General features: G+C 44.4%; 1 protein-coding gene across 2 annotated transcripts in view; it reads right to left on the reverse strand.

Annotated features, from left to right (window-relative positions):
* Positions 1-1,198: 1,198 nt before the first annotated feature.
* LOC126579647 (neuronal acetylcholine receptor subunit alpha-7-like) overlaps positions 1,199-13,228 on the reverse strand; it is a 40,145-nt gene continuing 28,115 nt past the window's right edge. Inside the window, exons 6-14 of one of the 2 annotated variants that reach the window (XM_050243145.1) lie at positions 11,615-11,724; positions 9,050-9,230; positions 8,836-8,911; positions 8,510-8,704; positions 7,790-7,876; positions 7,583-7,692; positions 5,635-5,768; positions 5,220-5,559; positions 1,199-5,049 (exon numbers count right to left, since the gene is read on the reverse strand). In XM_050243145.1, coding sequence (XP_050099102.1) covers positions 4,897-5,049; positions 5,220-5,559; positions 5,635-5,768; positions 7,583-7,692; positions 7,790-7,876; positions 8,510-8,704; positions 8,836-8,911; positions 9,050-9,230; positions 11,615-11,724 — 1,386 coding nt within the window. In that variant the 3' untranslated portion in view covers positions 1,199-4,896. Of the gene's footprint in view, positions 5,053-5,219; positions 5,560-5,634; positions 5,769-7,582; positions 7,693-7,789; positions 7,877-8,509; positions 8,705-8,835; positions 8,912-9,049; positions 9,231-11,614; positions 11,725-13,228 lie in introns of both variants that reach the window. The other variant, XM_050243144.1, reaches the window with a different exon arrangement.

The raw sequence follows: 13,228 nt of genomic DNA on the forward strand, positions 1-13,228 counted from the left end.
CTTTGGAAATAATTACACCTTCTGCAAATACTACTTCAATTCTTCAGCAAGTCACTTTAAACTTAAAAAAGAAACAAGAGAAGGATATAGGATTTCACAATAAAGATAAAAAACCTGCTACAATATCGAATGACGCCGAAGCGTTTATGAAAACAAAACGTAGGTTAAAACAGGCAAAACCCTATAAGAAGGTAGAAATTAGAGAAATTAATAAGACTACTGTAACTACCAATCATGGAAAGAAGATTCATAAGAACGATTTAAAAGTAAAATAATAATTGAATATATTTTACAGATACCTTCCCATCGTCATAGGCCAAAACATAACGATAACCAGCGTTAACAGAACACCTATCCTTGCTTTTGACAAGGGAGAAGGTAGGATTTGTATAGGAAAAACATATTATTTACACCATTTTGGAATAGGTGACATTCAAAATGCCATTAAAACACTACTCTTAGAATTTGAATCATTTGAAGAAACACAGTTTACCTACTTAATTAAAGAAGAGTTTTATAATGCTAATCAACTACTAAAATCAACCATACCAAGCTACAGAAGTAAACGATGGGACACATTAGGTACCGTATGGAAATTTATTGCCGGTACTCCCGATGCGAATGATTTGAAAATAATAAATTCAACGATGAATGACCTAATTTCTGGAAATAACGGTCAAGTTATAATTAATAAGGATCTTACGAAAAGGGTTAATCAAAATCTCGCAAACGTACGAAATGCTATAGCTTTGTTTAATAGTACGTCTGTTGAATTACATGCACTAAATATACTTCTAAACTTAAAATATGTAACAGAAAAATTAAATATTATCATAGACAGCATCAGCTTAGCTAGGTCGTCGATAACCAACCCGAGAATATTAAGTAAAGAGGAAACGAACATAATACTAAATGATCTTAAGGAAAATAAGATTTTCGTTCACAGTACAGTTGAGGCATTCCAATACACATCAACTAAGGTCGCCGTCAATAAAGACGAATTGATCTTAATCACAAGCGTTCCAAAGTTAAACAATGATGTTTACAGGAAAGTCCAGGTTTATGCAATAAGGAATAATAATAAGAAGATTCATGTCCCCAATCCTTATTACCTTTCCTCTACTTCCCAAAAATGGATCGTGACGACGCTTGATAAATATGTATACGACACAACGGAGATTCAGCCCGACGAGTCATTGTGCATACCGAAGCTCCTGGAGAAACAATCTGCAATATGCGACCATGTGCTAAATCCCGCGAAACTCGAGATTATTTCTCTAAACAATGACCATGTGTTAATCAACACGGACGAATGGTTTCTGCTGAATGGAACTTGTGGCATCGCCCAAAGAAACTTAACTGGATCGTTTCTGATATCGTACAAGAATTGTCAACTTTCGGTCAACAGCACTCCGATTACTAATGAAGAAAAAACCATGCCAGGCACAATGATCCACTTGCCGTTGTATGGCGTACCGATATCAAACAGATACAACATAAGTAACTTAAGCTTGGAGCATTTGCATGATCTACATGCCGATCTAAGAAAGCAAATCAACCACATTAATTTGCAAACCAAAAGTATAACGTGGTCTTGGACCTGGTCACTAAGCAATATGATCGGCACACCAATTATTGTCATCATCGTGTTCGTCGTTGGTGCATTCTGGCTTAGAAGAAGAACCACCATAAACATAAACGCACCGGCACCTACACCTGAAACACAACAGCCCTCGTTCGAGTTACCAACGATCTCGGACGCATTTCGGACGGAGCCTCAACAATAGAGGGGGGCAAGTTAACTCCGCTGCTGCAACCTGAGCCGTGCGGCATCTCTTACCTCCTTCCTTCCCCCATTCCCAATTCCTCGACAATGTGTAGCAATAAGAACAGTCTGTTAGAGACCCTCATCAGGAACGGTCACCCGTGTCTAGTAAATAAAAAAAATATAAAAAACAACTTAAGTAGATGTTTTAACTCACGCACATTGGGCATCGGCATGCGCTCCGTTTCATCTTCTTGGTTGCGTGTGGTGTGTCTGTATGTGTCTGTGTTTGTGTGTGGTATGTTTGATGTGGCAGGCGCTTCGATCGCATCGCAAAAAAACCCCCCCAGTTCGCCGCCCAGTGTCGTCATTTAAATCTATGGTACAAAATCTAAAGCCCGTAGCGCCGTATGTCCTCTCAACCTTCTCGACCTCCTTTTCCCTCCCACCACCCCTTTTCACGCGCTGGCTGGCTGGGCTGGCTGGTTGGCTGTCTTGTTTTGAATATGTACTCTGTTAACTATCTACGGAGCTGACGCACCCGACGGAAATGGGATCTGCGAGAGAAAGGGGGGTCGAGAGGAGGTGGGGGACTTGGGTTTTGAGGGGGGGGGGGGGGGATGAATCAGGAAAACGAGAAGGGAAACGGAGGGGGCAGGGGTCGTAGAGTTGGCTAACTGGGTTGCTTGCCAGTGTTGAGATGCCATCTTGTGACACACCGCTTTTGGGACAGATCCGATCAGTTCCAGGCGTAGCGAGTGCCCCCTTCCCCATCCCCTTTCTACCTAGTGTGTGTTTTGGGGAGATGTGTGGCTTTTGTGTGGGTGTGTTTGGCGTGCTTGGTTTGGAGTATGATTTTATTGCAATGCATAATAATAATAGTAAACTGTCTATTCTAGGTCTATATTCTATGCCGTAATTGATTCCTTCGCTACATCACATCCAAACACTTCCTTCCAACTTCAACCTCAACCCCTCTACCTCCACTAAACAGCACTAACATGAAAATGGGCTACAACGCAAAAACAGTACCCGTAACGTACGTAATAACGAAACACACCTCTTCTCTTTCGCTGTGTTCTTGTTGTTTTTTTTTTTTTAGAGTTTCCATATGTGTTACTGTCACTTCTGCTTTGCTCCTACTGTTCCTCCGTTCTTCCGTCTTGTTTTTTTTGTTTCTCTAATATTTTCTTCTTCATCTGCCGGTTTTTTCTTCTGCATCGCTTACAAATTATTCTCACTCGCGCTCGTCGCTGCTAGAATCAACTGTTTCACTACGGTTTTTTTTCGTTCTACGCTACAACTGGGCTACACGTCTTTCTTTCCCACGACACGACTCCTTCCCAACGCTACAACTGGGCTACACGTCTTTCTTTCCCACGACACGACTCCTTCCCAACCCATACTTTTCTCTTCTTCTTCTACTTCTTATTCGTGTTTTCTCATATGCTCCCTTCCTTCGTTCACTTTCGCTTTCTCTTCCTTTTTATCTAAAACATCTGCTGGTCTGCTCGGAGCAATCGCGCGAGTCGTATCGCCTGTCTCGTGTCGACAGCGCGCGGTAATTACGCCGTTTGAGCCATTTCGGGCGGTGCAATGCAATGCAAGTTGAGTTGTTGCCGCTGTAGTAGGGGTTTTAAGTGTTGGTTTGAGGCTGAGTAGTGTTTTTGATAGGTAGTTAGTTAGCAGTTTGAGTAACTAGACTTAGCTGCCATTAACGGCGTTAAACAAGTGGTTAGTAAGTTTGCCCCGTGACAGTGTTGTTAGTAGTTTGTTGTTATAGTAGTGGTAGTGGTAGTAGTAGCAGTACTTGTTGTTTGCAGTTTTAGTAGTGGTTGTAGTAGTTTTAGTGTTATTTGTTGCTGTGGTTTTTGTAGTGGTAATCGTGTTTAGTTAGTTCCTCTCGAAATCCAACCTGCTGGCAACGACAAGGTGAGTGCCGCCAGTCTGTCTGTCTGTCTGTGTAGGAAAACGTCACGATGGTACACTTAAGCCACCGCTAGCGCTGCTCCCTTTAACGACCTTTTCCTCACGTTGCCTTCTCTCATCTCGCAATCGCTTCTCTTTCACCCATTCCTTCACTCTCTCTCTTTCTCTCTGTCTTTTTATCTTTCTCTCTCTCTCTCTCTCTGCTTCTCTCTCTCTCACTCTCAGGAATAAGAAATAGAGTTTGATGAAGATTATCGCCTTCATCATTGGGTTTTCGACCGGGATTCATTAGACGAGCGTGTGTCTCGTGGGCGTGTGCTACTAGTATGTGTCGTATTGTTTCTCGTCTTGTGCTCCTTATTTTGCTTCTTCTTCTTTTTCTTCTTCTTCTTCTTCTCGTCTTCTTCTTCTTCTTCTTCTTCTATGTATTATGTTTTTATTCCCTTACGTTACGGTACGTAACGCTCTTCGCTTATTGCTTTACTAGTGTATATCAGTGCGTAAGTGTATGTGTGTGTTGTGTTGCCTTTCGCGTGGCGTTAAAAACGAGTTCTAATAGTTAAACCAAACCCGCCAGACCGGGTCAGACAGAGCCGAGCGAATTTTCGCGCAGCTTCAGGTGCTTCAGTTTTCTTTTATTCTTCGTTACCGTTGTTCAGAGAAAGCGTAACCCAACGATTCGATCAATCGAGCTGCACCATTTAAGCCGTTTCTTGTATCCGCGCTCTCCGGGTCTGGCTGTTGGATATGATTTGTGCAGCGTACGGTGTACAGCTGTTGGTTGGGACGCTGACGGCTTTTCATCTGGCGCCTAGCCCCGACCGAGCACGGTGTCGAGTAAAATTAGTGAGCAGTCTCGTGAAGTGCGCGCGCTTCGGTTCTATTGCTTCTGTCACCTCGCCGACGCCGAGGCAGAGCGCCTGCTCTGGATGCTGCTGCGTGTTGGCCACCGCGATCCACAGTAAGAGTAGTGTAAGAAGAAACAGTAGTAGTAGTAGTAGTAGTAGTGGTAATAGTAGTACTTGTTGTAGTTTTGGCTGTAGTAACTAGTAGAAGTGGTAGTAGTAGTAGTAGTAGTAGTAGGAGTAGTAGCAACGCCACTGGTAACAGCAGGCAGTCAGCAGACAACTGTGCTCTTGTTGCCGTCGCCCATCTCGTCTCACCCCCGCCGGCCCCGGCTGCAGCGTTTTCGCCGATGGTTGTTATGAAACGATAAAGTGCGGCGCAGAGAACAGCACGGCAAGGGTGGCGATGATCGTGAAGAGGGTGAATATGATAAGGCACAGACGATCGACGACCATGGCGGCAAACTTCCATTCCCGCGTTACCTCTCCGCTCTCGTCCTCCTTGCGCAGCTGCTTAAGGAAGGGCGTTCAGGTTCAGCAAAGACAGTGGAGCAGAGAGAGAAAGAGAGAGAGAGAAAGAAAGAAAGAGAAAGAGAGAGCATTAGCTGTAACGGCTGATAAGGCTGGCGTGTGCTGGGTGTAATCGTCGGCGAGCCGGAAGTTCGTTTTCGAGTGGCTACCTGGTCGGTAATGTAGCGCAGTTCCTTGAGGATCAGAGCCAGCTCGTACTCGGCGGACGAGCTGAGGCAGGTGTGCGACGAGACGGTCTCGTGTAGGCGGCCACCGCCGCCGCCGCCGCCGACAACGCCACCACCGCCACCGGCCGTAATCGTACCGAGACCAGCGCCGGCGCTCCGGCCGATCGTATCCGTGGCACCGATCGGTCCGACCGACCCATCCTCGCCCTGACGGTACATCGTCCGGTAGTAGGTGGGGTTGTGGGGCAGTGTGCTGCACCGATGGTTGCACCGAAAGTCGTCATCGATGTCGAGTACGTTCGCTAGCAGCGACTTGGACGATCTGCAAAAAAGGGAACGATCGAATGAAGGGCATGCTGTAGCAGGGAAGCAGCAACCAGGACGCGACTCGACTTACCGCTCCCGCATCTCCACCTCCTGCAGCTGCTTGTTCTTCTCGTCGACCGTTGGGCGGCAGGGATGAGGATACGGTTCGCCGGGCCGGCTCATACGCAGGATGAACGGTAGCCACACCAGGAACACCACGCGAATCTATGGCCACAGAGAGAAAAGAGAGAGAGAGAGAGACAGACAGAGAGACAGAGGGTTCAAAGGGAGGCTAAGGATGTTTCCCATTTCTTCTTTTTATCCCATTTTAGTTTGAGCATTTTTTCACGAATTCCGAATGCCTTTCCACAAATTCCTATTGTGTAAAATCTCCGCCTCTGTGCCTTTAAGCTAGCATTTGCAATTTTTTTTTAGTAAGAGCATATCCACCATAAGCTAAAAACCTTAATTTTTAGAAGCTGTTTTCTTGAAATGAAAAAAAGTTTTTAAAACTTCCCGCAAAATGGACTTTTCCGAGCCAAAACTCGACATTTTCCACTCGAGAAAAAAATATGTGATAGTTAATATTAGGAGCAGTTATTTATTGCATTTTAAAGGTATTTAGTTATATTTTAAAACGACATAACGGACCCTGTAAACATTCCCCAAACAAAAAGGCGGTATTTTGATTTTGAATCGAAAGAACTATGTCCACCAGGTTATCAAAGTCCCGGGTGCCCATCGTAGCATAAACACTACTAGTCTGGTCGATTGTGAAATTTTGAACACATAATCGGTACACTATTTGCCAAGTAGCCCCTTTGAATTTTCACAAAAAATGTTGATATTTTTTTTTAAATAATTATGTCTTCTTCTTGATTATTAATAATAATTAATAATTATGTGAAATCTGTGTTTTAAGGTATAATCGATAGAAAAGCATTTTTTAACAACTTCAAAACGGCTGCCAAAAATCGAAAAATTGTAAACTAAACAAAAACTCAATAAATAACCTTATCTCTCTCTCTCTCTCTCTCTCTCTCTCTCTCTCTCTCTCTCTCTCTCTTATGGTCTCTGGATAGAATGTTGATTTGCATAGTTCTGTGGCATACATGTACCATAATGTACAGAGATAAATATATATCACGCACATGTATACCAATCTCCAAGCCATCCCACAACAATGCAATAATGCAACAGGATTATTACAAAGTATCACATCGCATAAATTCAAACCGTAGGGCAACATAAACCAAAATTGATTATCGATGAGCGATACGCGATGCTGCGCTAAGCCAAGCGTCAAGTGTCGCAATCCAAACATACACAACAAAGTATATCAACAAGCAGAACAGAACAGAATGAGAGAGAAATCATAATCAATCCAAAAAGTTAATCTCATTCTCGCTCACAGGAACTTAGATTAAACAAATCTGTAATTCAGTATAAAAAGGCGATGAGCGCCAAATAAAGTATGATTCTTGATCTGGACTTTCATCGGAATACTTTTCCTTTGGTCCTCGCTGGTGATAACCTTCCCGGTTCACCATAGCTTGGATACCAATTGTCGAAAGAAAAGGTTGACAAATCCACTCAAGCCGGTCCGGTAAATCGCGCGTCCACCAATGCCGGGAACAAATATCACAGTTCAGATGACCCATTCCACCGCTACGATGGGCAGCGTTGTTTGGTCCGAAACAAAAGATTTGGCCCGTTGAAGCGACGAACCCGGTTTGATCAATCCGTCTCCTGTTACCATCAAGTGTGTGATCATTTTTTCAACTTCAAAATGCTGCCAAAAAAATGCTGCTCAAAATTGATGGCATTAATGATTTTTTTTTAACAAATCTTCATCTCAAACTACCTCCAAATGTCACGTTGAAAGCTTATAGTTGAATATGACATTCAGTTGGAAAAATAAAACGGAATGACTTATTCTTACAAAAAAAAAAAACACCGTCAAACCATGAACCATTCTTTGACCCGAATTAAACTTAGCTTGAGCGAAACGGATTCGAATGCGGCACGGTTATACTTACCCATTCGGACATCTCGTGCGTGTCGGAGTTGCGGTGATGGTAGTTCAGGATCAGGATGGTCGACACCACCGATGATGCCACCATGAACATGATGCAGTTGAAGTACGTGCCTGGTGAAGGTGAAGGCGGCCCGGTTAGGTTAGGTTAGCCAGCGGTGGTTGACGCAAGTGTGCGCCATAATAACACCGCCGCTCCTTCCTTACTTACCCAGCAGTGGTACGGCATCCGACGTTGCCGGCATCGTTTCGGCCACCATGTTTAGGAAGACGGTGAGTGACAGCAGGATCGTTACACCTGTGCGATCAAGAAAGAGAAACGGGGAAAGGGTTTTTTTTTGTTCTTAAATGTGTTGCTTGGGTTTTTAACTTGCTGTATCCGTCCAAGGGAGGAAAGTAGTTCGTTAGTTATGATGAAATGATCCGATTCGTTATCCGATAAGTTACCTGGGGAGCTTTTAGTTTTAAAATAACGAATAGTTGCTTTTTTTTAAATAATGCTTACACAGTTTTGTGGACAAAAATGGAATATTTTAACAAATAAACAAAAATATGCGTACTTTCCCACCCATCCGGTGGGTGGGCTCTTTTCTGTGGATTTTCAGCTACATGAACCGATTACTTTTGCAAATCTTCTTCTTTTTCGTCGGGGCCAGTCGTTGGCGGGGGTCAAACAAACTCAATTAACCAACAAACACCCATCATAACAGAATAGAAGATGGACGTTGGGCGACAAGGACTAGTCTTTACAGGCAGTGACCGCACGTGTCGTCAGAGAGGCGTCAGCTGGGCACACTAATCGAGATCATTACCACCTCGCGAAGTTTGCCGCGAGTCATCGTCATTGATTGCCCTCCGCGACCACCACGAGTCCCGGGAGAGAGAGTGTGAGAGAGTCCTTGAAAGAAAGAGGGTGGGGGGGGGCACCTACCGAGGGAAAGCTTTTCACCGGAATCGGGTGGTAGCGTGAAGCCCAGTAGCGCCATCGACGCAATCAGCACGCACGGTACGATGAGGTTGAAGAAGTAGTACAGCGTCTTCCGACGGATCAGGATGGCGAAGGTGATGTCGATGTACGGTTCCGGGCAGCAGTTGTAGTAAATCTCGTTCCGCTTCCCCGGCACACCTGCACAACAGCGTGGAGAGAGCACAAAAAAGAGAGAGAGAGAGAGAGAGAGAGAGAGAGAGAGAGAAAATATTGGGATTCCTCGTCAAAAGATAGGAGACGCAGCAGCGGCGGCGGCGGCGTCAACTTACCCAGCAACTCCCATTCGCCGTTGGTGATAAAGCTGCTAATGTCACCACCACCCTCATCCTGTAGCTGTAGATCAAGCTGATGTTGTTGTTTGGTGAAAGGATTCGATACCAAAAAAAAAAAGAGGAAACGAAAAAGAGAAAGAAATGGAAAGTTGAATAACGTTAAAGGTGACGTGAGTTGAGTGTAACTGGGAGGCATTGGTGGAAACTTTACCTGGAAACCGTCGTACGTCCAGGAGCCGAACTTCATCTCGCAGCGCTGATCGTCGAACGGGAACCAGGTGATGTCGATCTTGCACGTCGACTTGAAGATACCGGGCGGTACGTACAGGCACGAACCATTGTTGCGCACCACCACGTTGGTCGGGTACGTGCCATCGAACCCTTCGTCCGCGCTGCAAGGTGTCGATGTGTTTGTGTGGACGAGAAAAGCGAGTGAGTCACAAGCAGTTATTCCCAGTAGCAAAAGCAGCAGCAGCAGCAGCCCAAAGGACGTCCCCAAAAACCTCCACCCCCCCGTCCCCCTTTACCATGAACCCGTCCATGTTCTGCCTGCCCCCCCGAGACTTCAGCCACCGCCACTCTCATATAGCCTCATAGAAACCATCGCTTATCTTGCGAGCTTTCCGGTTTTTTCAACACAATGTGGACAACAAAGACGACGGAACTAGAAGCGGTAGATAGAGGGTAGCCAGGGAGTAGATTATGGCTAGCAGATTGGATTTCAGCCCCGGGCACAGCTTGCCGATCTCTATATAGTTATATATTGGGTTGGGAAGAAAGTAATCCATTTTTTTTAGTAGTAGTAGAACACTTTACTGTTAGATATATTGTTTAAGTTTTTGGAACGCTTAGCTTCCAATAAAAATGCTAAGCTTCGGTCCCTTTTTGCCCATCCTGCGTCCGTGTCATTTTCAATGTTCAACATGCATCTTATGCCGGCTTAAAACTCCGAATGACGAAAATAGGAATAGTCTAGCGCTTGTAAGGCACACCTAGGGTTTCGATGAAATCTTCCGATGCATCGGAATTTTTGCACAATTAAGGCACTGAATGTTTGCCATCCCATTAGCACATAGCAATTCTGTCTTGATAGCAAGAAACTGGAATAAAAACAAATTCTGTGGTTTAAAAAATTTAAAGTAGTGATATTGATGTGAGAACCAAACACCGAATTGAATTTGTTGCAAGTCATCAAATTGCCGGCCTTGTTGGCCAAAACGGTTATTAATGACCATTAAAAGCAACAATTAGTCAATTTTGACCGAGACTTGTGGGAAAAATCAACCAAAATATCAAAAACGACAAAATTGTCCTATTTTGCTGCCCCAATATCGCCCAAGGACACGGTAAAAGCCACAATTGGTAACAATTACCACTTGCGGCTAACTCACCAGTCTTGACTCTATCAGATGAACATTCACTTGCATCGTTAGGACAGGTAATGGTGAGCCAGCGTTTCCTATTTTACGAGCATATGAAAAAATGGATGGGTTTAAAAAAAATGGTACAGATTGGTGGTTTTTTTGGCAAGGCATCCAACAATTGTCTAAGATATTGTTCAAACGTGTTGCTAACGATTGCCATTACTTTGGAGAATAATTTTTGCTCCATTTTCCATGAATAAGCGTTTCTTTCGCAAAACAAAAAGCACAGTTTCATAGCGCATACACCTGGTAATCAATGCATTGAACTTCACCCAAAAAACTAATGGATTACTGTCCCCACAACCCAATATATTGGGCGAAGAATCGAGTTTAGACGGTTGAAGATGGTTATGGGTCCATCGATGGTTGAAGATGGTTATGGTGGAACCGAGCAGGGGGGGATTTTTGGATTTTCGGGTCGGATTGGAAAGCCTGGCCCGTGGCGTTCCGGAGTCTGCGGAGAGGGGACAGCAATATACACCCGCTGTGGCACACCTGCTCGTAGCCATTTAATTATTCAGCTCCCTTCTCTAAAAACATCCCCCACATACACACACACATACTCGAGCAGCACAAAAATCCAACCACCACCACCACCACCACCACCTCCTGAGCCCATTGCCGCATACGGTTCTCCGGCCCCGTCCGGGGGCTTACCCGGACACAACCGGTCCGGTTCGTTCGATTATTTACTCGGGGGTTCTAGGGGGAACAGGGGCTCGAAGGGGGGCGAATGGAGACATAAACATCCGCCCTTTATCCTCATCGACAACGGTGTATCGGATTACACACAAAAAAGAGAAGAAATCGCGGACTTCAAATGGGTTTTGAGGGCGCGAGCGTGCGCGCGAGAAAGAGAGAGAGAGAGAGAGAGAGAGAGAGAGAGAGAGAGAGAGAGAAGCGAATTGGAAACTGATAGAGCTTATCCACAAACACATACACAGTAAAGAGGGTAAAGCTTCTGTTTCTGGTGCAAGGATTACACCACACCGCAACAGCCCAATGACCCAATGGTCAATCGGTCGTTGGGTACCGGACATTCAATAATTCGTTCGGAAATGGACCATTTCCTTACGTCCGGATGCCGGACGAGTGGCCCCAAGAGGAGGTGTGACAGAGAGACAGAGAGAGAGACCGTCGAGAAGGTCCAGTGTCCGGTCAAGGCACGTTAGTAGACGTTAACTCAATACTCTACGAGTAGACGCACATCGCCTGCCCACTCCCTAATGAAGTGATAATTGGAGGTGTAGATGGTGGAACCCAGGGACCATCGGTTGGGGGTCAGTGACCTCATAAAAAAAACGCCTGGTGGTGCTGCCTGCTGCGGCCCTTTTCTTCTCTCCAACACTTACCTGTTGTACATCAGGACATCCGGTTTCCAGAGGCGATGCGGCGGTATCCGGAGGTCACGTACACCACCGTACTCGGTCGAGTTCCATCGGACGTTCATGTCGTTCCACTCCTGTTGGCGACAAAGTAAGTGGAAAAAAAAACACAAGTCAGTCACAGGAACACCCCTTCAATGTACTCCTCGCTGTGAATAAGTTGTGTATGTAAGTGTGCACTGAGTGAGATGATGAGTAGGTCCCTATGGGTCCCTGGTGGAAAGGGAACTCCAGGTCAGTCCGTGCGCATAACGCTTGGAACACCTTAACATTTGGCCGCATTCTTTTACTCACTGTAGCGCTCCTAGTGGTCGCTTTGCTTCTCTGTTTGTGTTTTTACTTTACTTGTCATAGTCTTTTCTTTCGGTGATAAAAAAATGGCCATAATCGAACTATACCTCCAAAAGTTATCGCCAATAACTTCAAAAGTAAGTTAAGATCGCCGATGGAACAAGAAAAGGCCGTGCGAATAATTGTTGACCGAATTTGAACAAAAAGCATCACTTTGTCAACTTTAAAAATCTGCCAAAAATAGGAAACTCAACAAAAACTCAACGGCGCTGCCTGGATAAACTTATAATCTTTCAAACGAATATCGATTTGAATTTTTCTGATGACCCATCGCGCAGCTACGATGGGCACCGGAAAAAGTATTTTTTCAAAGACACGACTGCCTAAATTTGATACCACGGATGAAGCTCTTATTAAATCTTTCCCAAAATAGAACTAAATATTCATCAAAAGTTGTAGTTTAATAGGCCATTCATTTGAAAAACTAAAGTAGAATGGTACGTCACAAAAAATCGTCCTAATGATCCTTGTTTTGGTGAAAAATTACCGAAGCCCCCTCCCTTGAGAAACATTTTTTTTCCGGAAGTTCCGTTTTTGTTTTGTTCAGGTCGTCGGCCGGAAATTGAACCAAATGCACAAATCACTGGAGAAATTTTTAAAACTTTGGAGAAGCTCGAAAAACGACTGTTCACTCTCGCGTTTGTCACCCAAGTCCACTAGGTGGTTCATGGAATCTTCTAGATTCCTTCCTCTACTCCTCTACTCCGCATAGATAGAGCTGGTTCTGCCTGGCGTGTGTCCCTGATAACCGTTTTCACCGGTAGAGAGGTATCTAATTCTTATCCAACAGCAAGGCTTTATTAGCAAATAAAAAAAAGGATAAATTTGATCATAGTGGACTGCACTCTTGTCGCCAGCTGAGCTGAGTTGTTTTTAGGGTACCCATTTTTTCCTATTCGTCGCAGCTGCCATTGATATTTTATTCATAGTTCATACAGTTCATGCCGAGTTTTTTCAACACTTGTAAACCAGTTCAACGTTATTGACAGACAGACTCTGGGAAAAGGGGCCCATTTTGGGTTATTATAGAATCAAAACTAAAGAAAAAGTGTAAAATGATTAAAAATCCAGCTGTAATGTACTAATGGTGGGGAAAAAAATGGCCAATTAGATCTCTTTCACTATTGTGCAGCAAATGATGTGTCGCTTAAAACCAAAATGCGTACGTAAATTCATACGCAACTTGGCCCAATAATTTAATCGCTATTTAATATATACAGCTAGATAAAA

The sequence above is a fragment of the Anopheles aquasalis genome, chromosome Y (genome assembly GCF_943734665.1).
Source record: "Anopheles aquasalis chromosome Y, idAnoAquaMG_Q_19, whole genome shotgun sequence".
Lineage (NCBI taxonomy): Eukaryota > Metazoa > Arthropoda > Insecta > Diptera > Culicidae > Anopheles > Anopheles aquasalis.